This window comes from Candoia aspera, chromosome 4, assembly GCF_035149785.1.
Source record: "Candoia aspera isolate rCanAsp1 chromosome 4, rCanAsp1.hap2, whole genome shotgun sequence".
Taxonomy (NCBI): domain Eukaryota; kingdom Metazoa; phylum Chordata; class Lepidosauria; order Squamata; family Boidae; genus Candoia; species Candoia aspera.
This window is the reverse complement of record NC_086156.1, coordinates 37,781,129-37,806,419: the sequence shown is the minus strand read 5'-3', so window position 1 is coordinate 37,806,419 and position 25,291 is coordinate 37,781,129. Positions and strand designations below refer to the sequence as shown.

Below are 25,291 nucleotides of genomic sequence, written 5' to 3'. Positions count from 1 at the left end.
TCGGCAGCTCAGCGGTTTAACCCGCAGTGCCACCGCGTCCCGTAAAGGGAGAGAGGGAGGTAAAAGAATTAAATTAAAATCCTATCAAGTGTTAGCACTCTTCTGTGGAGAGGATGTTATATACATAATTAGGAATCAAAAAGGTACATTCATAAAGCTATTATTACAGTGGAGAGAAATTCAGTCTTTCTGCAAATCTAACTCTGGCATGTGCTCCTTGGCTTCTTGTATAGTTTTCCAGGATTCACAACAGGAAGCATCTTAGGCTAAGCCTTCAGCCATGAGGAGTCCAACTCACAGAGGAGACTTAAAAGAGTTAAATATTTCTCCCTCAAAATAATTTTAACCAATATTTTAATTGATTGATCCTTGTAAATATCTATTGATATACAGCCAAGCTCCATCCTCAGGGTTGCATCTGATATACAACAAGAGATGTGAAATATCTTTCTTAAAAACTTGGACTGAATTACCTCCAAGTCCTCCACTGTTTTACAGGCAGATGTGCGTGCTGTAAAATACAAGATTCAACCTTTTGGCCCTGAACAGCATAATTGCAGCAGAGACATAGTTATTTCCATGATGGTTGGTAAATCTAAATATAAGACCGAAATGTTTTGTACATTAGAAGAAATGGATCACTCTCGTCTCAGATTAATTATGATGCTCTGTAAGGATACATATTTGCAAGTCAGATTACAGCAAGTGTAATGGAGGTCTTTCAATCGCTATTTGCACTGTAAAAAGAAAATAAGAAAATAAGAAGAAAATAAGAATAAAATAAGAAAACAAGAATAAAATAAGAAAATATTCTGCTTCCTCCTCTGTTTCATTGTTGTGTTAATGCTTTAGTAAAAGGCTCATCAAAAAGTGAATTTTATCCCTCAATGCTGCCTAATATTTTGCTTCCCTTTCCTTTATATGGTTGGTCTTTAATGGAGTTTACAAGCCTTGGATGGTTATTGCAGTGGAGAAAAATTAGAAATTAATTATAGTAAAACTAAGGTGGCTTTATTTACAAAACATTTGCTAATGGCTTCCATAAATGGAAAATTAATGATAATCAGATTGAGCAAATAAGATCATTAAATATTTAGGAACTTTCTTTCAATCCTTTAATGCTTGAGAGGAGCAAATAGTTTTATTTTAAAGTAATTAAACTATTCAACATAGTAAGCATTACAGGAAGCCCTGATTCTGTTGTCTGCAGCTAAAACACAATATGGTTGCTGTGATGATTACAAGGGCCATTGATAGAAAAGAACAATAAGCATCTTTGTGTCTAAATAGAAAGTAACTATCAATTGTAATTTAAGATAATTCCCTTCTGAGTTTGAGCATTTAGAAAGAGGGGCAAAATATAACTACACATTCACTAAAAGGAAGATATGAAAGTAAGACTTGGACACACAATTTTATTCATTTTATTTATTTACTAACTTCAAATCTGCAGTGAAGAAAAACCTGAGGGACAAGTGCAACCATCAATTCCCCTCCGAAGGTCTCTGTGTAAAGTTCGGCTGGGCAATTCCATCTTGTTTCTAGGCAGCAGACCAAAAGCTAATATGATCCATGACTCTTATTCAGGAGTCTCTGACCACCTATCTGCATTTGCTAACATTTGCTGAGGCAAAGCTTTCCAGAGTGCATGAATCCCTTTGAGTCATCCATAAATGAAGTGTAGGCACTTCCCTTGGACCAGTCACTTTCTCTCAGCATAATTTATTTCTCCAGATTATTGTAAAGTGAAAGCAAATGGAATAATGTTTCCTTGGAGAAAAAACAGGAATGTAATGTCATAAATTTTAAAAAAGGTAAGTTCTGCTTGAGCAAAGGTGTAAGTCTGAATACTCAGGCAAAAGTCTATAACCACGTGTGAGCTGACTCAGATCAGTTTCACAGGTTTTATTGGGCAGTTTTAATTTTTTCCCTCTTACTATACTGTTCTGTAGCATCAGGGTACAAGGTGTTTGTTTGTTTATTTATTTATACAATTTGGATAGCCACTCAACTTCCAAAATGTGACTCTGGCAAGCTAATATAGGTTTACAAACAAAACAAGATAAGCAATGAACAAAAACCCCAAACCACTTAATATAAAACAGCACAGAGGCTAAAAACACCTATTCAAAATCCTAAACCAATTTTATAGATGGGCTCACCCAACATCCTAACCCAGAGATTTGGGGGAAAATAAATTTTCTGAAGGTTTACCAAAGCCCGGGGACATCCAAATCTCAGGGCAATGCTGTTCCAAAGGGCGGGAACCATGACAAGGAAGGCACACCTCCTGGTTCCCATAGACGGCTTTGTTTCGTGGAGAGGATGGGATGGACAGACATAATTGGAAATAGGTGGTCCTAGAAATAACCAAGCCCTGTGCTATGAATGACTTCATAGGTGATAACCAACACTTTGGATTGTAGCCTATAGGAACTCACAAAGTAGTGATGTTATATAACTACCTGCACTACTGTATTCTGGACCTATTGTAGCTTTACATTACAGTAGTCCAAGGGGAAGGCATCTTCACCTCTTTTCAAGCAGGAGCCATGAGACCAAGAAGACCCCCAAACTGTGCACCAGTTCTGTCTGTGGGAACATAGCCTCATCCAGAATTAGAGACGGAAAATCTCCAGATCCAGTGGGGCCTAAAAACCACAGCTACTCTTTTCTTAGTTGCTTAAGCTGAAGTCTGTTCTTCCCTACAGAGCCTTCCAGTCTCCACAGTGACCCTGCAGATGTTCTTCAGGCCCAACTCTACCTAGGAGGGACCAAGTTAATTGAACAGGGCCACTCACCAATAGGCATGAAAGGAGTGAACAAATAATCATGTTTTGTTGCTCTGATCACCATGATGTAATCCTAAATAAAAGCTCTTACCCATGCTTGATTAGATTCGCTTTTTATTTTCCTCCAGTGGCAATCTTTATGTCACATACCAAGCTGTTTTTGAAAGTCAGTTCACATTTGTCTACAACTGGCCATATATATTTCTGTTACCGAAGCAAATCCACAAAAAAATATCTGACTCTGAGTATCAGGTAGCTCTGGTGTACATGCGATCCACTCTGGAGAGGAAAGGCTACCATTAGAAAAGAATGGCTGGCAGGCTCCTCCAAGTTCAAAGACGTTTCCACTATAGAGTAATGCTGCCAATACACATAACGTGGTAAACAGTCTCCTAGTAGCTATCTAAAGAAGCCATCTATTACTGCCAAGTCTGAGAAGTAGACAAATAAAGGGGCCAGAAACACAACTAGACAATGGCTTCCATTATCTGAAGGGTGTACTGAGTCTCCCAGCAAAGAGACAATGTCATCTCAGTGTCTTTTCTATCATGCTTGGTGCTGTTTTATGGTTGCTTCAGTCACTAGGTTTTATTTGCAAATGAAGAACTTCCAACTGAACTCAATGCTGCTGCACAGGCAGATGTGTTTTGCTCTCTTACTTTGTATGGGGTGGCCTATGCTGCATTTATAGAGATGACAGTCTTGCTCTTCTGAGTTTTTGACCCCCTGACATAAGGACTAGTTATCAGGATTGGGTAGAAGGGACAAAATAAATATTGCCAAGCCAGGAGATAAGCAGATGGCATACTTTCCATTTGTGGCTTTGTTATTACATTGAGAAAGGATTTGTTTTTTTAGTCTGAAACAGAAGAAGGTGAGGTGCTCAGTTACTTGCAGTAGCTGAGAACTTATTGACTAAGGAACCTGTGCTCACATGTTGGGCAGAAAGAGCACGTTCTCATTTGCTGCAGTAGGCATACAATGCATGAGTGCTGGTGGCATTCTGATGAGATCAGCTCATTCAGCCCTGTTTGGTTTTCAGTTCTGAAACCAGGAGCCAGCTGGTAACTTGGGCATGTTCGAAGTAGCTAAAATGTGGATAATCTTTTATCAAAGCAATAAATATGCCAGTTTCACCATGAGATGGTTTCACCATCTGAAATTCGTCTTCAGCTCTAGCTTTTGGAGTGTGTTTAAAGGTTTCTCAAATGTGAAATTTTCTTTTTTCATAGATAAGCACCAAGTACCTCTAAAGAATGGATTCTGTGAACAAAATCAAATGTTGTGCCTGTGGAATATGATCGTAGCACAATGTATGCTGACCTAGTTCAAATTAAATGAGTAATGAAGAAATGTAACCTTTAATATATCCACCTACTCTATTGAAAAGGGTGTGATTGCTGATATCTATGGTGCATATAAGAGTCAGCTGGATTTTCACAATGATTTCTTTCTTTATGTTTGCTTGCTTGCTTTTGTTTTATGCAGAAAACGGAGATACCTAAGATTTAGGAAAACAGTTTAAAATATAAAAAATAAGAAACATCCTCATATAACAGTTTCAAAATTCTAAGAAAGCTGTTCTTACTGTTTGTCCTGCTTGGTTATAAGAGCCCCTTGGTTTTGCACCATGCATGATGCAACCAGGGATTTTGTTTTTCAAGTGGCTTGTCACAGAACCTGATGCTGATTGAGGACTGAGAGGGAGTGACGGGCCCAAGATCACCCAGCTGACTTCCATGCCTAAGGGAGGCCTAGAACCTGGGCCTCCCTGCTCCTAGTCTTGATCTTAAGCACTACATGCTGCTGGCTTCTTGAAACCTAAAGAAGACCTTGAACAAGTTTCCTCATTTTATTAATGAATGTACGGAGAATGTTATTTTCAAATGTCTATTTTTAAAAACTCCAGTTACAGTTGGTGAAGGAAATGCTTAGTGAATAGAGTGAGCCCTAATTTTGAATAAACTGGTCTGCGTTTTAGCTTATGGACATAAACCTAGGTACTTCATTGAGAGGAAACTTAGTTAACCACAGAAAGGTTTTTAGCCAATAAAATAAAGCAGAAAATAAATACCAATTTACCTTGCACAGAGCTGCCATTTGTTACTTATCTCCCATCTCCCAGAAACAGAAGATTTTCAAAATACCAAAACAGAAAAAAATAGGATCTTAAGATGATTTTCCAGCAAATAAACCACCTGAACTTGTTAAGCTTTCATTAAAAGATTCTGGAGAATATATTAAAATTTAGTGGCAATCATTTTCAGCTCCACACAGAACTGGGCCATCTTTGTTTTCAATAGACACCAATGGGAAGGCAAAGTAAAATTATAGATACATCAGATTTTCAGCCTTACATAATCTTAGGAACAAAAACCTATGCCTCTATTAGCTATAACAGTGCCAGAGACAGAAAGGTAGGAAAAGAGAAAAATGATGGATGGATGGATGGATGGATGGATGGGTGGATGGGTGGGTGGATGGGTGGATGGGTGGATGGGTGGATGGGTGGAAGGAAGGAAGGAAGGAAGGAAGGAAGGAAGGAAGGAAGGACCCTGACTAGTAACAATTCAGAGTATACTCTGAGTGTCTGTCAGTACACTGCAGACAGCAATAAGTTAGCTTGCAAAGTTTAACCATACTTGCTTACATAGAATAATGTGAGCATGCTCAAAGTAAAACTGAGCTTTGGTCCTGTTTGTGGCATATGGGCAAGATGTGCCCAAACTGACCAGCATTGTCTTTTTATAATTAGCAGACTGTGCTGCCTATAATATGGGTATGACTAAGGCTGCTAGCCTACTCTATTCTTTCTCAGTCTTACTAAAAAGTGGTATTTTGAAAACCTTGATTGACAAAACCATGATGGGTGGTAGAAGTCAATATGACAGCCAGTTTGGTGTATGGGTTAAGGTGCTGGCCTAGAAAGCAGGAGACTGTGAGTTCTAGTCCATACACACACTCAGGTAATCCTTGCTTAACAACTGCCCTGTGCAGCAACTGTTTGAAGCTACGACAGTGCTGAAAAAATTGACTTACAACTGGTCCTCGCACTTGCAACCATTTCAGCATCCCGCAGTCACATGATCACCGTTTTCGACCTTCCCAGCCAGCTTCTGGCAAGCAAAATCAATGGGCAACCATGTGATTCATTTAATGGCCACTGCAAAAAAGGTCATAAAATCAGGTTGGATTCACTTAATGACCACATCACTTAGCAACTGAAATTCCGGTCCCAATTGTGGTCATTAAGCAAGGACTACCTGTGTTTGTGCGTGTATATAATTTTTATTAAAGATCTTTTTAAAAGAAAGATAAAAACTAATACAAACTAATATAAAATAAGAGAAAGAAAAGAGAAAGAAAGAAATCAAAGAGAAAACTAAAAGTGCAAGAAAGGAAAAAGGTAGAAGAAAAATAGAAAAGAAAGAAAAAAGATACAAAGAAGTAGCTTCTGATCTTCTTTACAGCAGTTATAAGTACAATAATAAATTTACTTCTTACTCTATGGTTACAACATAGCTCTCTTCTTCTTATAATCTATTCTGTCTAATCATCAAAACCACAAATCTTAAGTTCATTTTTTTCTGTTTCACACAAAAATTCTGTAAGGGGTTTCCAGTTAGCAATAAACATAGATATTGTCTCTTCTCTGATCAAAGAAGTCAATTTAGCTTTCTCAACAAGTTCCATTATCTTCACCAACCACTTCTCCATTGTGGGTAATGCCAAATTTTTCCATCTTTGTGCATACAATTGCTGCAGTTATGTACAGAAACAAAGTTCTGATTGATTGTCCATGAATCCCAAAAGAACAAACTCTGATGTCAATTGTATATTAATCTTTAAAATCCTCTGAATCAGTGTATGTATTTAAATCCAGAATTTTCTAACTTTTTTACATGTCTACTTGTTCACATTTCCAACATAAATTTGAAGTGCCTTTATACAATCTAGACAATTTCTCTGGTGATATATACCAATGGAACATCATTTTATAAAAATTCTCTTTCAGATTATAACATAGTGTAAATTTCAACCCTTTCAACCACTTATTTTCCCATTGTCCCATCTGTATATTATAACCAAAAATTTTAGCCCACTTTATCATACATTCTTTCACTTGTTCTTCTTATGTTTCAAATTTCAATAAAAGTGTATACATTTTAGCAATTACATGTTCATCATTTGTACACAATTCTATTTCAAACTCAGTCTTACAATGTTAAAAACTATAATTTTTTGCCTACTTTAAATCTTTCTAATAATTGTAAATAAGAGAACCATTGACAATTCTGCCACCAGTTCTCTTGATTCTATTTTACATTCCCTTCGACAAAATCCTAGTATCTCATGATAAGTTAGCCATTTGTGTTTGCTTATTATTTGTGAACTATAAAATGTTTCTTGTGCTGAGATCCACAAAGGTGTTTTCGGACACAACCTCGATTTGTATCTATTCCATATTCTCAATATGGCACATCTAGCATAATGATTTTAAAGATCCATATTAACCTTGACTTTATCGTACCACAAATACCCATGCCACCCAAATCTCAGGTCATGTCCTTCAACTCCAAAAGCCTCCTATTTCTCAGCAACACCCACTCTTTCATCCAAGCCAAAGAGCAAGCTGCAAAATACAATTTCAAATCAGGTAAACCAAATCTTCCTCTTTCTTTTGCAGACATTCATTTTTATCACAGAAATTCTCCCCAGCAATGACATAGTAATTTCTCCCATCTTAACATATCTTTTTTAACTTCATTCCATGTCTTAACATAGTTATTTTGAAATAACATAAAATTCATATTTGTCATAGTGGTATCAGATATTTACCTTCTCAATCTTAAAACCTGTTTTATTCATAAATTTTTGTTAACATCTTCATCTTCTGTTTATTAATCTTGAAACCTGCTAATGAACCAAATCCTTTTAATTTGCCCGTTAATATTTCAATTCCCTTCAAAGGATCTTCCAGAACCAACACCAAGTCTTCTGTAAAAGCCCTTAACTTATGTTTCTTTTCTAATTTTTACTCCCACAATCCTCTCATCTTGTCTTATATTTCTATTCAGTATTTCAAGAACCAAAATAAGCAAAAGAGGAGACAGTGGGTATCCTGTCTTGTTCCTTTTTGTATCTCCAGGGTTTTGTTAGATCTCCATTAACAATTATTTGTGCTTTCTGTGAAGTATAAATCGATCTTACCCATTTTATAGAGTTCTCTCCAAAATGCATATCTTCCAAAACCTTGAACAAGAAAGCCCAGTTCAAATTGTCAAAGGCAATTCATCTAAGATCAATGTGGCTTGTTTTTCATTATGTTGCTCCAAATATTCCAAAATGTCCAACACATTTCTAACATTGTCCTTTAACTGTCTCTTAGGTAAAAACCCACACTGATGCTATGAATAAATTCTTGCAAAATTATTTTCAGTCTATCAGCTCGAATCATTGTGAACAACCTGTAGTCATTATACAATAATGATATCGGCCTAAAGTTTCTTGTTAAAGTAAAATCTTGTCCATCTTTGGTATTAATGCTATATTAGCCTCTTTCCAACTCTGGCATCTTTCCTCCCTGTAGGATAGAGTTCACTGTGTTTTGTAAAGGTTGTAAAAATTCATCCTCAAAATATTTATAACTTGATAATCTACCTGGTCCAGGTACCTTTCCTAGTTTAAACTTTTTTATAGCTTCAGAAACTTCCCGTACTGTTATAGGCCCATTCATAAACTGCTTCTGTAATCCTCAGTAAATTTTGTTTGTTTAGTATTCATCTGTAATGGTATGTGGGAAAGACCTTGGGAGAGTGGGCAAAGAGACACTGCCAAGGGAACAATCAGATAAGAGACAACATAGAGCACAACTGGATATTAGGCAGGGCAAGAGGCTCAGAGCTGGTTTCTCGGGCTGTAAAGGAGACAGTGGGGGGGATTGTACTTTCAGACTTGCAAGATTCTGTCAATGTATATTTACAATAAAGTAGAATTAGCTCATCTGATTGTGATTCCTATCTGGTTTACCCCAGGAGACTGATATCATCTATTTTCTCTAGAGAGATGTCACTTCCTTTATACAAATTGGAATGCTTTTTTGTAGGCTTTTGGTATGGCCACATTCTCCATTAGTACAGTATCTTCCTCTTGTAATTTCAATATAATTTTCTTTTCTTTTTCTTTTCATAATTTATATGCTAGCCACTTCCCTGGTTTATTTTCAAATTCAACATTTTTTGCTTTAGATTATTCATTTTACTTCCATTTCTAATACTGTTAATATAGATAATTGCCACTGTAAAAATTGTTTTACAATTGTCATTGCAAAATTTGTTGAAATACCTATCTTCTCTGGAAATTTCTTTAATTCTTTTTTTCTCTTTATTTAATCCAAAATAGCTTGTGTTTTCTCTTGACTCTTCTTTTTAAGTTCACTATTATGTTGTATAACATAACCTCCAGTAAAAGCTTTACTTGCATCCCAAACTATTCTTAAATCAGTGCCTTTACCTAAATTATTAAAAAAAAACTATTTTAATTTCTTTTTACAAACTTCCATTATTGCTTCTTTCTGTAGCAGCATTTCATTTAGTCTCCATCTAAAAGTATTAGATTTTCTTTTATAAACCAAACTCACAGGATTATGATCTGAAAAAGTCTTTGGTAAGTCTTTAGACCAAGCTAAATCCAAAAATGCAAAGGGAATTCTTGGAAGCTTGGCATTCAGATAAATCAGTCATCAATAGAAATAAACCATACACACCATTCAAAAGAGACAATAAAAAAGCTAAGAAGGAAACAAAAAGACCAGAACACATTCTCTTCAGCAGCAAACACCCAGATAAGCAGGGATTAACACTGGGCAAACAGTCAAGCAGAACACAATACCCTAATCAAGGAACTACCAAGGAGAAAACCACATCCCCACCAAAACTGGCAGGGTAAGCTACTGTATGTAAACAGGGAGCAAACCCCTCACTCGCACTGATGATGTAACCTAGCTGGGTAATGAAATGTCTGCAAGTAAACAACCAAGCTCAGAGAGCACCAAGGTCTCCACAGTTCAACCCTGAGCTACATACTGTATATTCTCTTCTATTGGAAATAGTGACAATTGTAGAATGGAAAACTTCTGCAAAAAGCACAGGCTAGAAACTACATAACACCCAACAGCATCCCTGTTAGGACTTGGATGAGAAAGCTTTAGACTTTTGTTATTGCTGCATTTGGGGATTAAGGGACAAGATGGGTGCCTTAAGTCTTACAGGGTCTATATTATTCATTTTATCTCCCCAAAATGGTTCCTGGCACAGTTTATTTTTGGAGTGTGGACTTTGATATGATGCACATATGATGATATGGCACTCAAGCTAAGGTAAGTTAATTTTATGTGATATGGCTTGGGATTCTTTTGGACTTGGTTTTCTGTTAAAGTCAACCATGCTGTATATTGATATTGTATAGTATTCTGATAGATTTCTTGGGTTTTAGTAATTACCTTCAGTCTCTAGTGCTAAGGTAGTAAATATAAAACCACTGAGACAGAGACTCAACCCCTTTAGTAGCAATCTGAAATTCTATTTTGAAACTCATTTGCTTTTCTTTCTTCTTTTTTGTTTTCTTTATTAGTTCTCTACCATATTGATCCTATTAGACAGGATGAGGAAGAAGATTTGCCATGGGCCACTAGTGAGATGTTTGTACAACATTTTGCTGATGAATACACTCAAATGTGCTTGAATCTTGACTCCTTATAGGCTGGATTTAACATCATAATGGGAGCACCATCTTGTAATGTGATCTGGGATTCATTTCATCTGTGGATTAGCATGACCCTGTGACTTAAATTCATGCCCTTCCAAGCTCCTTCAGATAGTTCTGTGTGTATCTGTGTGAGTTGACAGAAATAGGAAACAGACCCAGGAAATAGGGTCTGTCTGTAGTGATGGGTTTGTACTAGGTTCATACTCAGAGCAAATAAGGAGTAGGAGCAGGAGTATGGTTCCTTCTGGAGAGGCCTTTCCTCAATCTAGATATATTAAACAACTACTGACCTGTCTCTAACCTTCTCTTTTTAGGGAAAGTTGTTTAGAAAATAGTGGGATTTCAGCCACAGAGTACCCTAGAGGAAGAGGGTTATCTGGATCATTTCAGTCAGAGACCTAGGCATGGAATAGAACACCATTAAGACTTTGGTGGATGACTGTCATGAGCACTGATGGTGAGCAGGAGGGGGCCCCTATCCAGGGGGGAAAACGCATGCATAGTAGTGAGGAGTTGAGCAGTCATTCAAAGAGACACAGGACAGACCCGCCTTGACTTTTGGGGTTTATCTGTCTGGGTTTTCCCACGCTTCTTCAGTTTGTTAGGATTTTCTGTCTAATGTAGCAGTAATAAAACACTAGAGACCTATTCCTCGTCTCAGTGTGGTTCCTGACTGTTAGGACAATGACTCTAGTCAGGACTTGGGCAGTGGGACATCTCCTGATCTTAGTTAATCTCTTAGTAATGTTCAATAATATTGACCATGGTATCCTTGTAGACTGCTTGAGAGGATTATGAGTTTGAAGCACTGTTGCTTCTGTTCCTTCCTAAATGGATAGTATCAGTTAATGGTGAAATAGAAAGATCGGTTAGTAGGATCCAAAGGATTCACCCATACTTTTAACATCTACATGAAGCTAATGGAAAAGGTAACCCATCGGTTCAACCTGAGCTGTGTTGACTATAATCAGATTTACATCTCCACCTGGCTTTCCAGACATTGGGAGAAGTTTGACCCAAGATGCAGGGACCTGGATGGAGCAAAATAGGCTGAACCCTAAAAAGATGGGAGCTACTGTTTTCCAGAAACTATGTGGTTCTTTTGCTGCTCCAGAAGAAATTTTGGGTGTGGTATCAATCCCTATGAAGGAGCAGATTTGGGAATCAAGCTACTTTTTATTTATATAAGTAAATTACCACTAGTATTTATTGGCATTTCTAGGCCACTCCACTCCCAATGGACTCTGGGTCACAAATAGTTAAACATCAACATAAATAAAATAAACAACTAATACAGTAAAATTCCATTATGGCATTATATGTAGCATATTATTCCAAATGCTATTTTTGAAACCATAGCTGTCACCAGAGTTTTCATACAAATCTCAAATTTCTGCACACCATGACCCTCTGTGGCTATTATGTAGCAATAAAATATCCAGAGGCAAATTATAGTAGGGGCTATCACCAGTGTGGCATGCCTGTCAGATGGCTTTTGGGGGAGATCTTTCACCTCATCTAATAAGTCAATTACCATATTTCTGTAGATGCATGTTAAATTTCAATTATTAGAATTTGCTTCTATCTACACTTCTGGTATTAAATGCAAGGGATTTGACTCAAGTTCTGGCATGAGAAAACTCAATATTCATGCTGGTTAAAAAAGGTGAAATTGATTTTTATATCATTGATTCCTCCCCCTTCTTGGATATTTATGCTTTAATAAAAGTGCTATATAAATCAGAGCATAATTTTCAACATGAGCAGGAATCCTTTCCTACACCACTGCCCAGAATTAGAATTAATTCTCCATTGGATTAAAGATGTATTGCTGGATTAGAGTCTTACTGATGACAACATAATATATCCTCCCGAAAGGTTTAAATTAAAAGAAGTTCCATTAATTATAGCCAATGTTGTTACTACATAATCTATATTTAGTATTTTCAGCATCTCAATATTATTGCCAATGGAGAGCCGTAATTTGTCCTGAAACAAATTTTAGAACTTGAGAATATACTGTATATGTCACATTGATGTTTGTTATGGTGTTGATTATGTCTTTAACTTTCCTCCACTGAAATATGTGAAAATTTGTTTTTGGTAGAATCATGCTCCATCTTCAGTACTAATATTTACAAGTCATATTAAAAAGAAAAATAGGCAGTCCATCCCATAGTCAACTAACTTAGGTTATATTTAACTCCACTGTAGATATACTGTCCTTCAACTTAACTGTGATGCAGCATACAATTCTTCAGAATCAAGCTTCTTCCCTGAATAGTTATAAGACAACTGAAGGGTGGGTATGTTACTTTATGCAGGTACAGTACATGTAAATCTGATTTGGTGCATGGCTTTTATTTTTTTCCCCTTTTGTTATAAACAAAAAATGCATGCATATTAACCTACCTAGAAGATACTTTACTAGTTTGCAAAACGTTACAGCATTTTATCTGTATGGATTAGCTTCCAGGTGGAAGTACTTGTGTATCACTTTGCAATCTCTTAAATTGAAATGATGAAAATGGAATAAGACTGAAACACAAACTGAACAAAGTGATTATTTTATACCAAAATAAAAGCCTAAAGTTTCAATCTAATTTTACTGTTCCCAAATTTATACAAAATACAATTAAAAATTTTATAACTGATTTCTGTCACTCAGGATAGCAATTAATATATCAAAACTCATGAAAGAATCTGCATCAGTATCACCCATTGATTAGGAATGTTGACCTCAACAAAATATTCACTGGAAAAAACCCCCACAAGAAATGTCACATTTTTAAAAATGGTACTCATTCATGACAACTGTCTCCAGAAGCAAATATGAAATTAACACTATTGTGTATGTATTGTTATTGATACTTTAAATATCTATATCCCAAAATATCAAGGTGGATAGCAATAATCAAAATACGTAAATATAACCTTTCAAATGTTGTGTGTGCATGTTCATGTATGCTTGTGCATGTGTCCAATTATTCAGACACAAACAAACAAGCACACACCTTCTTTGTGAATACAATTTATCAAAAAGAAGCCATTGAACAGGGATTAACTGAACAGCATGTGTGTGCTCAGAACGTAAGGGAAATTGTCTTCTAACTCGTTAACATAAACTCTAGGAACAGCTGGAACATTAAACAGATGCAAACAAGCCTGGCAAAGATAAGTCTAGGTTTAGAATTCGGGTGAGCATGACTGGAACTGTCCAGGGTCCTGAACGTTTACCATTCCTTTCTTTCTCTCCCACTGCCATAATAAACCCCTTCATTAAGCGGACGGATACAGACTTCATTCAGAGCTCAGACAACAGCTGTCTAGCCAATATAAAACCTGGTTTCTAAGAATTAATCTTTTAAGAGATTTTTCTTTAAAAAATCAAGTCTACATTCCGCAATTCAAGTCTGCTCGTTTGTCCCTCTCCCATGCCCAATATACCATACTTAGAGGCAGATTAAACACGCTGTATCTAAGACCGGCTCTCAGGTGGGGGACGGGAGGTGAGGGAAACTGGGGGAGGGGACCTAGCTTGGATCATAGTTTCTTTTGTGTACGCCAACGTTTCTAAGCGCGCAAAGAGAATGAAGATGATAAGAAACCCCTTGCAAATAAATAGTAAAGTTTGATCCAAGCCATTTCCCGATCATTCCGTGGATCTCCTTTTCAAACCAGAGCTGGACGCCGGGCTAGAGACGGAAGGAGAGTTCTCTTCCTGTACCTCGAGAAGCTCCCCGCCTCTGGCTACGAGGAGGTAAGGCTTGTCTGGGCGAGACTTACGTGTGCCGTCAAACCTAGTCGCGATCGTGTCCAAGAAGGTATTTTGAGGTGCCAGTAATCCTTTCATAACAGGCATTTTTCCAGCACGGTGTGAAATTCTCCATCAAAGTTTGCCTGGGAAGAATGGGTTGGTAAGAAAGTGCAAGCGCGTTGGTGTCGGAGGAGGGCATAGGAGGAGGAGGAGGAGGAGGAGGAGGAGGAGGAGCGCCGCGGACTTTCCGGCATCTGGAATGGATGCTACTTTCGCTGCTGCCGCTCCTGCCGACTTTCGCCAAGCCTAAGAGAGCGCCCGGCTTCCCAACGCCGCGAACCGGATTGCGCGCGCGCTCAAACCAACCACCGAACCCTACCTCACCCCCGCTTTGCCCTGAGTACCCCTGGCTCTTGGGGATCGGACGCTCCCGGGCGGCGGCTGGAGGAGCCGCACGCTCTGCTTTGCCGGGATACTCATTGGCTGTAGCCAGAGAAGGAAATGCGTTTTGGCGGGAGGGAGAAATGGCGGGCGTTAGAAGCTTCTCTGGCTGAGGGGCCGGAGCACTAGGAGAGCGAGCCGGTGGGCGAAACGTCCTCCCCCCTCACGACTCTTTTATTTACATTTATTAACAGTTAACAATTCGCAATACAGTGGAGAATATGTAGTAGCCGCATAGATGCACAGTAACTGTATTTAATTACATTATCTAGGAACCTGGAACTGAGTTGTAGACAGTCATTATGCCTTTGTTGATAATTTCCTTATTGGTTGCAGCCAGACAGGTAGTAGAAGAGCCTGGAAAACAGGAAAGGATTTGAATATTTCCAAATGGTGGGAAATACGCTGAAAAATCATGCTAATGAAAAAATTGACCCCGCCCCCCAAAAGGCTACAGTATATCATAGTGACACAGATTTTTCCTTCATTTATTAATTATGGGCAAAACATCTTTCATGAAGATCATGGAAAATATTTTTCTGCCTGAAGCTGACAACACATTTATACCCCACCCCACCCCAAATCTGTGGGGGGGGGGGGGAAATGGGCGGTAATAAAAATTAGATAGATAGATAGATAAATTTGAGTGTTTAGAACCCAAAGGCCAGCTAAGTTATTTTGGTACCAACAGCATAAAACCCTACCAGAAACCCTCTTTTCTCCTCGGCCATAAGAATACAATAATAAATATATCATTACATTTTGGATAAAGTAAGTATCAAAAACTCAGACTTAAACCAACTGCATACATAATAAAAGCCAAGCTACTGAGCATATGCAGAGTACATTTCCATTGCCAGAAATTATCAGCAGTCCTACTTTTCTCATCTAAACCATTTGTAGTGCCAGGATTCAGACTTTACTCATGCAAATTATGCCTATATAAGAAAGCATGCCAAAGCATATACAAAGTTATGCCCTTTTCATAGCATCTCAGTTTGATGTATAATTGCATCTTGATTTAATAGGAAAATGGGGGGAAGGGCTATTTGTTAAAGCTGAATGGGAAATGGGATTGTTTGAGCCCCAAATCACATTTGAATATGAGAAAACCCACTTTACTAATAACAGTGAATACCCATTTTAAGAGGAAACATGACCATGGTTCAGGCTGGAAATAGTGAAGTCTGGTATTGCTTGAAATTCAGATAAAATTCTATTCCAGCAGATTTGTCTGTTCAGTGTGAAGTCTGCTAAACCAAAGTCTGCTAAATCAAGGGATGGATGGATGGATGGATGGATGGAAGGATGGATTCATTCATTCATTCATTCATTCATTCATTCATTCATTCATTCAATTTATATAGCCACCCATCTCAAACCAGTGACTCTGGGCAGCTAACAGTCATAAAAACAGTCAACAATTAAAACAGTACAAAAGAAATTAAATACAAATAGCAGCCAAGAGATATTAAAATCTGTCAGTGCCACAACCAGGAAATGGGGCCCTTCACACACTTTGGACCTCAAGTTCAGGCACAAAGCCAGGTCTTCAAGGCATTCCGAAAAGCCAATATTGTTGGGGCCATTCTAATCTCAGGAGGGAGGATATACCAGAGGGCAGGTGCTATGGCAGAAAAGGCTTGTCTCCTGGTCCCCACCAGCTGATATTCCATGGCTGACGGTACCCAGAGCTTGCCCATCCTGCTGGAATGGATTGGATGGGTAGAGACAACTGGGAAAAGACAGTCCCTCAGGTAACCCGGTCCCAAGCCACAAAGGTCTTTAAAGGTTACAAACAGCACCTTGAATTGCACCTGGAAACACATTGGCAACCAATGCAGCCTCTGAAGCAATGATGTTACATGTGCCAAACAGCCAACACTATTTACAACTCATGCAGCTGCATTTTGTACCAGCTGAAGCTTCCAAATGCTTTTCAAGGGCAGCCGCATGTAGAGTGCATTGCAGTAGTCCAAACAGGAGGTCACAAGGGCATGCATGACAGCAAATAGAGCCTCCCTGTCCAGGAATGGGCACAACTGGTGCACAACCCAAAGGTATGCAAAGGCTCTCTTAGCCATGGCTACTACCTGCTGTTTCAGCAGGAGCCGTGAGTCCAAGAGGAACCCCAGATTACATACCACCCTGTCCCTGTAAGATGGAAAAACCTTATCATTGGAAGGCCCAAGCACTTAGAGTCTCTCAGTCTTGCTTGAGTTGAGTCAAAGCCCCCTACAGTCTCCAGGCACTGAGATAGGACCTCCATGGCATCACTCAGACAGTCTGGGGTGGAGATATAAAGCTGGGTATCATCAGCATACTGATGATACCTTACCCCAAACCACTGGATCACCTCACCCAGCGGCCTCATGTAGACGTTAAATAAAAGGGGTGAGAGAACCAAGCCCTGCGGCACCCCACAAAGTAGGGGCTGTGGGCTGGGCCCCTCCCCCTATCAACACTGACTGGAACCAACCCTGGAGGAAGGAGGAGAACCAGCCAACACCATGCTGCCCACCCCCAACTCCCAAAGCTGGTCCAAAAGGATACCATGATTGATGGTATCAAAGGCCACTGATTGGTCAAGAAGAGCAAGGATGGATACACTGCCCCAATCCCACTCCCACCAGAGGTCATCCAAAAGTATGATCAATGCCATCTCAGTCCCATATCCCGTTTACTGAGATTGCAATTAATGTAGTAAATATAATTCTTTTATATTGGATTTATAAAGAAGGTTTGTTAAAGCTTGGATGAATCTTGTGAGAAGGGGTAAAAAAGAAATGAAATCAAGTTGTATGTTACTTGAATGGACTGAAGATTAAGATGTTAGAAGTAAAAGGAAGGAATATAAAGTTGGTTTATTTGATCAAGGTTAAAATGGGTATGTTTTTATTTCTGGCAACCCTTAATGGACTTTTGCTGACACCAGGACTGAAATGATGATGCTTTATGGATTTGTTTATAGATAAGAGATGGGACATGGGATGAAGAGATCATTGGTTGTAAATTAAGAGAAGGTGAAAAGTTACTAAAATTGTTTATACTTGTTGTGATGAAGGTTGGAAGTTACTAGGTATGTTCTTTTTCTTTATTATATTCTTTTCTTTTCTTTACATTCTTTTCCTTTGCACTTTACTCTTTCTAGCTACTCTCTTTCTTTCTTTTAGTTTGTATTAGTTTTTACTATTACAATTATAATCTTCAATAAAATTATTTTAAATAAATAAATAAATAAATAAAAGGAATGATGTAATATAAATAATTTTATTAAATTATACCATTCAATTACCATAAAAAACAGAGAGCCAGTTTGGTCTAGTGATTAAGGTTCTGGGCTAGAAACCAGGAGTCTGTGAGTTCTAGTCCTGCTTTAGGCATGAAAGCCAGCTGGGTGTAATGATTGCCTATTCCAATAAAAGGAGTCTCATCAGTAGTTACTAGAGAAAACTAATTTATTGAATGAATAGTATGCAAAGTACGAAGAAAGCTGAGAATGAGCAAAAGCGCGCCAAATGCAAACTTAAAAGGCCTTGCTCCCGTTGCGAACCCTCCCCTCAGGCTAGCATAGCAACCACCCACCCCAGATGCTAGCAACCGTCAGAATCGGCCTGAGAAAGTAACCTTGAACAGCAGAGATAACCCAAACATACATTCCAGAAGATTACAAGTCAGCACAAAGGAAATTTACCAGCGTGGCCAGGCAGGCACGCAACTGCAGATATGACATGTGAAACGTTACGAGGAACCATAAACATCGGAATGGGAACATGACACTGGGTGACCTTGGGCCAGTCACTGTCTCTCAGCCCAACTCGGTGCAATGTAGACTAGCCTCCTTGTGGTGTTCTCCGGGCAACGTGACTTGTCATGGCTAAATAGTCTACACATTTGGCTGCTGGACCTCACAAGGATTTCCCAGCAAGATAAAGCAGCATGAACACCAAACTGCTATGCCATACAATTAAAAAAATTACCATAAAAAACTATTTTTCTACTAAAGTAAGATTCTCCATATACTAGTGCTACTAATTCACAGAATCCAGACCACATAGACAACATAAACTACAATTAGGAATTACAGTATTTACACAAAAGACCATCCCAATATGGTCTTTTGGCACAGTAATACAGAAGGAAGTCTTCAATTAGGGTGAAAGAAATGATAAAAGAACCAAACCGGTCAGCTTACTGTATAATTCTCTCCATATCTACTCAAACATAGATCTAATGGAATTACTTATAAATTTCTAAAAATCCTTATCTTAAAATAATACTTTTTTTTCAGTGGAGGTCTGGCTGTGGCTAATTACTCTTTTAATTAAGAAACATGAGGATCAAAATCAGTTTATGACAAGAGAAGGTAAAGAAATTTTTGTAATAGTCCATAGGAAATAAAGAAGCAGTAGAAGTTGGTGATTTTTTAAAAAAATCCACATCTTTACAGAGAAGAAGGTCCAGCTTCATTAATGTTTACTTTTAAAAAAACACAATTTGCAGGTACTACTTACAAAGCACTTATCATAAAGCTTTCAGTCTGTAGTTTATCATTTAATATTCAGATACTTCCCCCCCCCTGCAAAACATTAAAAATTTAGGTTGAAGAGAAAGCTGTAAAGCAGATCACATCCCATCACTTTCTTTCCTTTTCTTTCCATTATTTGTATTCTGCCTGTGACTGGGACTTCCTGTGGATTCATAGGATTTGATAAACAATTCAATACAAAGGCGGGCTTTTTGGATTTTTTTAATCCTTGTATTAAGCAACATAATAATGTAGGCATAAAAAAAACCAGTTTCTTTTCCTAGGGTCATTTGACAAGCATGACTAATTGTACTGCATTCTACTGTTAAATTCTTCCCTCTTTTCAAGTCTCAACAATACAGCTCTTAAAAGCGCTTTACTTTTTAAACTGCAAAGTGAAAGCATTTTCCTTCTGAACTCAGGACTTCAGTCTGAAGTGACTCCAAGCATACATATTTGCAGATTATGATGTGATCTTTAGATGCGTGCACTATTCTATTCCTAATCCTACTTATTTTCTAATTTAGAATTAAGAAGGGTTTACAGAAATTGGTGGCAAATTTCTCTCAGTGAAGCTGACAGCTGGCTTTTCTCTGGTAAAACCTTTGACCTTTCCTTTCATTATCTTCAGCTCCACTGAAAGCCTTCTGAGTTGGGATTTTGGGTCCCCTGGATCTGGTGATTTTACATCTTTAACTCTTGACAGAGAACGAGTTTGGTGAGGTGGTTAAGGCATCAGGCTAGAAACCAGGAGACCCTGAGTTTTAATCCTGCCTTAGGCACAAAGCCAGCTGGGTAACCTTGAGACAGTCACACTCTTACCCCTAGGAAGGTGGCAATGGCAAATCATATCTGAAAAACCTTGCCAAGAAAACTGCAGGGACTAGTCCAGGCAGTCACCAGGAGTCAAAAACTGACTTGAAAACTGACACACACACACACACACACACACACACACACACAAAACTCTTGATGAGATAGCATTCTTTAAGACAGAGTTGGTGTACAATGTGAGGGTCTTCCTGGACTCACAGCTTCTGTGGCCATGACCAGGGGCCTTTGCATAGATTTGTCTTATGCACCAGTTATGTCAAGTCTCAGTCACTTCCTGATTGGATTACTGCAATGTGCTCTCTTGAAAAACACTTGGAGGCTTCAACTGACCCAGAATGCCTCATCACATGAAGTTTTGGGCACTGTACAGTTTGTCCGTGTGACACCACTGCTGTGTGAGCTGCAGTGGCTTCCAATATGCTCCAAGGTGCAGTTCAAGATGCTGGTTATCACTTTTAAAGCTCTGCATAGCATGGGTCCAAGTTACTTGCAGGAGTGGCCATCTCCAAAGGCTTCTGTCCATCTCAACAACTCTGACTGGGTGGGCATGCTCCCCTCTATTAAGCAGAGTCATCCTGCAGGACTGAGCCATTATGCCTTCTCTGTTGCAGTACCTGCCCTATGAAACAGCCTCCCTCCTGAGATTTGGAGGGCCTCAAACCTCTTGGTCTTTTGGAAGGCTATTAAGACCTGGCTTTTCCCCCAGGCATTAGGGCCTGGATGTTAGAGGAACCCAAAATATGTGTGTTTGTATTGTGAGTTTGTTAAACAATGCCTCAGTTCATTTTGTTTTGGATTATTTTTAACTATATCTTTGCTTAGTTATAGTGTTTTTTTCTTAACATAGTTTTTTTGTGAACTGGTCATTAGCCACCCAGAGTTATATATTTCAGAGGGCATTCAAATAATATACATTTTCTGAATAAATAAATAATCTTTTGTTTCCCCAACAAAATAACTGAATTTTTGACAGCCTATGTATACTCTCACAAAAAATTATGCCAGGGGTGGGGTTGGTGGGGACGAACAGGTCTAGTTTCTCACCAACACAATCTCTAGCATCCTAGGATACATCCTTCTACCTTAGCTTACCCATGCCTTTCCTTTCCTGCTGTAATTGGGAAGAGAGAAAGATCCTTCTCTGTAACTGCCAAAATCAGTCCATAGGATTCCAGACTTACCTGGGTTGAGTTTTCTTTGAATATGAGCATCCACACCTTTGAAAAATATTGTCCCAGGTAACACTGCAGCTTGTGTTTTGTTGTTATTGTTCTTTTGTTGTCACTAATATTTGGACCTTAGACCCAAGGTAGTTTACATTATTTCAACAATATTCCTCTTCCAGTCTTTCCTGAATATCTGCCATTATATTTTCTTTCACTCAGTCTAATTTCATATTCATCTGCCCATGTATGCTCATGCACTCCAATATTTTAAACATTATTATTCATTTATATATGCTTACCCATTGAGTCTTACAACCTAATATTCTCTTTATCTACAGGATATATTATTATATAAGTTTATCCTGTTCTTATATGTGTCACCTACCCAGGGCCAACTAAGGCATTCAGTCCAAGGGCATTCACTTCAGGGTCTGATTCTTCAATCAACCAAGTTTTCTTCTCAACAGCAACCTCATCCATTAATAGTTGAAGAATGAAGGTAATCAGTCTGCTTCTTGTATTCTCCCCAGCAGCTAGGAAAATTTTTAATAAGTATTATTATTCCCCTTTCAGTAGTTACCTGTAGGGCACTCCTACATGTATCTGGGGAGGAATATGCCTTCCAATTAAAACTGAAATGAAAAAGGTGCTTGACTGTTTCATCTCCTTGTCCTTCAAACCAAAAGGATATGGCACTCTCCAAAGAAACAAGGATATGGAGTATAGCTCAGGTTAGATGATGAGATCAAGGTTGTTGCTATTAGCAGTATTAAAAATACATGCTCCTTTTCCAGAATATCTGTAACTTGTATGCATTTCTGTAAGTGGAGCCTAACTTGACAGAAGATGTTAATAGCCCAAAATATTGAGGTGATAGGTCCCTGTGGGAGATAAGATGACCCAAGAAGACTTAACCATGGTTCAAGGAGATGATTCATAGCTATTCCCACCCTTGCAGTTAAACAGAAGAAACAACCTTCATCTCTGTGAGATATAAAATAAAAAACAAGCTATAGCTTGACAAAACAAAACAAAAGCTGCATAAGGCTGATCGTCTCTTTAGAAGGGACAATTTTCATTGTTGCTGTTCTGAATGGTGTTATCATTGTCAGGGACATGATGGGTGGGGTAGTACTATAATGATGTTACTAGAGGGTGCAGGGAAGGATTTTCAAACTAAAGTTTTCTTTAGAAGAGTCTTAAGGTATTTAATTTTTCTTGATATGTTAAGCCTACCCAATATAAAGCTGTAATTTTCTTTAAATGCATTTTGTATCTATTCTTTTGTAATATAGTTTATGTTACTACAAATCTTTATCTCATCTCTGCTTTTTGTATGCATTTTAACAGGCCTGAGAAGGCAGTTTGGTGAGATGCTTCACTCAGGCAAAGCATGCCACTGGATCCACTTGTCCTGGATGAAAAGCAGCTGCAGCCCCTTGAAGGCTCAGTGCGGCTGTTTTGAGGTCCTCTTGGAATTGTCTGGGCAAGTTTCTTGTGGACTAACCCAGCAGAACTGTCTCCTGAGCATGCAGGCACATGCTTAAAAGTCTTTAGTAGAGCATTGAGGAGCCTTCAGTAGCAGTGGCTGCCTTGTGCTCTTGTTGAGAGAATCCAGAGGCATGCTGGGATCTTTCATCCCAGTGCCTTTCTTGGCAAGGCTACACTGCCTTGCAAAGAAGTGGTTGACCCTCTTCTTCTTTCGCACCTTCTACCACTTCTCCAAGCTCAGCTCAATTCTTCAGTCTTTAGAGTGTCAGGGTAGGGATAGAAGACATTGGCAAAAATGATAGTAAGCATCTTAAGCATCTGTATATGGATTTCATACTTTAAAAAAAAAAGCTTGCATAAAAGATGTGTCTTCTCTATCTCTATCTCTGTCATCTCTATCTCTACCTCTATCTCTATCATCTCTGTCATCTTTATCAACATGGAACATATCTCAAAGATTTAGTCTTTTGGAACAAACCAAAGAGATGCTTCTGCATCCATACAGTTCACAGTGTAAAAGTAAAGACTTTTCCATGAAAAACTAAAGTATGCACCAATGTTAACTCAGTATTAACTAATTGGGATAGCCTTGCTTCCTAAGGAAATAATCAAAAGATATGGTTACTTGTTAAAATGCTTGAACACATTAATCAAAAAGGACAAATCCAATTTTATTATTCAACCTTCTTGACCTATTTGCTATTGTGGTTGTGGAATTGAAAATATTTTGCAAAACAAATGCAACTGGTCATATCAGAGAAGCATAATTCTGAGCTGTGAGGAGTGGAAAGGTAATATCCCAAACAGTTGCTCATTGCAAGGGGTATGTTCTTAGAGATGCTGCTTGCACAGTGTAGGTGACTGAGTGATGGCTTTCTGAGTAAGCAGAGTCTGTGAAAGGAATATACAGCAGCCACATTTTAAGGAGCACACTTGTTAATGAATAAACAGGGAAGCCCAATGGGACTTTGCCAGGAGAAATTAAGGGAGGGTCCTTTATCTATTTTGCCTTTAGTCAAGAATTTGTAGTTAGCCAACCTGAGAACCTGAAAAAAGAGTAAGAAAAAATAAAAGCTTTTGTACTGGTAATGCTCTAAGAAGCAAAAGTGAAGATGAATGGACCATCTGCAATTATCAGTTGCAGTGCTTGTGACATGCTTCTCTTCCTGCCTGAAAACAGCCAGAGATATATCTGCAGTAAAGCAAGCTTATAGCAGTGCTTAAAGAAAAAGTCAAAGTACTGGAGCAATGAATAACCACATTTTAGCTGATGAAAAGGACAAGGATGTATCAGTTCAATGAAAGAAGGCTCCAGCTGATCTGCTGTGGGAAGAATCTTCCCACTGCAGCCAGTTCCTGCACACACAACCTGCCAACAGAGATGCTGACACCAGGGCCGCAACTAGGGACTGTGTCACCTGGGGCAAATATGGATTACACGCCCATTTTGGCGCCCCCCAGCACTCATTTTGGTGTCCCCCCAGCGCGGTGCCTGGGGCACATGCCCCACTTGCCCCCCCGCCTAGTTGCGGCCCTGGCTGACACACTGCATTGGGGGTGGGGGTACTGGCTGAAATGAGAGAGTCCTCCCATTTCACTCCACATGTGGCACATCAGTAGATTCTGGAAGGAATCTAAGAGGAGAGAGTGTGACCAGAATCAAACCCTAACCTTTAAGATACCTTGTGCAAGATCACTTACTGAGACACTCCGGTCTCTGATACACAGGGGTAGGAAAGCCTCCATCACCCTCCCCTGTGGATTAGACTCTGCAGGTGAACCACAGTGTGTTCGGGGTTCCTGGTAATGCAGCAGTAAAAAACACCCACCCACACTGAAGATCAGGTTCTTTAAGCCCACTACTCCAGTCATAGATCAAAAGTCCCTTCAACCTCCAGCCCCAGCATCACCCTTGTTAGAGAGAATGATTTGAGGATGTTTTTCCTGTTGGCAGGAAATCACTTCACCTTCACTTGCTTTTTAGTAAACTGTTAGGACAGCACCACTCATCAGCCTTGTTAACAAAACAGAGTCGAAGAAAACTATGGGGAGACAGGAAATCTATGGTGGTATGCTTTGTGTCACCTAATGGACTGAAAGATATCTGGATGAGGAAGGCAAACACAATTTACTAGATGTAGTAGAGACCCAGTGAGATGACTCCCATGTTTGCAATATAGCAACTGAAACTACAATTTGTTAAAAGTAATAGAAAGTGGGGAGGAGTTGCACTGGATGTTAAGAATATCCATTCCTGCTCAGAATTCCAAAAGAATGAACTAGGCACTGCTGTAGAAAAGCACCTGATTTAAAACAAGGGGAGAAAGAAATACAATAGATATTGTTGCTGGTACCCACTATGACCTATGCAAAACCAAGAAGAAGGTGTGAATAATGCCTTCCAAAAACAAATTGCAGGCCTTTCAAAGAGGCATAAAGATGCAGTGATGGGAGACTTTAATTACCCTGACTTCTGTTGGAAGACAAACTCTGCCAAGCATGGTTCTTCCAGGAA

The 25,291-nt window shown here is 38.8% G+C and overlaps 1 protein-coding gene across 1 annotated transcript in view; it reads right to left on the bottom strand.

Annotated features, from left to right (window-relative positions):
- Positions 1-14,520, bottom strand: part of KCNH8 (potassium voltage-gated channel subfamily H member 8) — a 190,078-nt gene extending 175,558 nt beyond the window's left edge. Inside the window, exon 1 of the mRNA XM_063303872.1 lies at positions 14,346-14,520. Coding sequence (XP_063159942.1) covers positions 14,346-14,421 — 76 coding nt within the window. The 5' untranslated portion in view covers positions 14,422-14,520. The remainder of the gene's footprint in view (positions 1-14,345) is intronic.
- Positions 14,521-25,291: the final 10,771 nt, after the last annotated feature.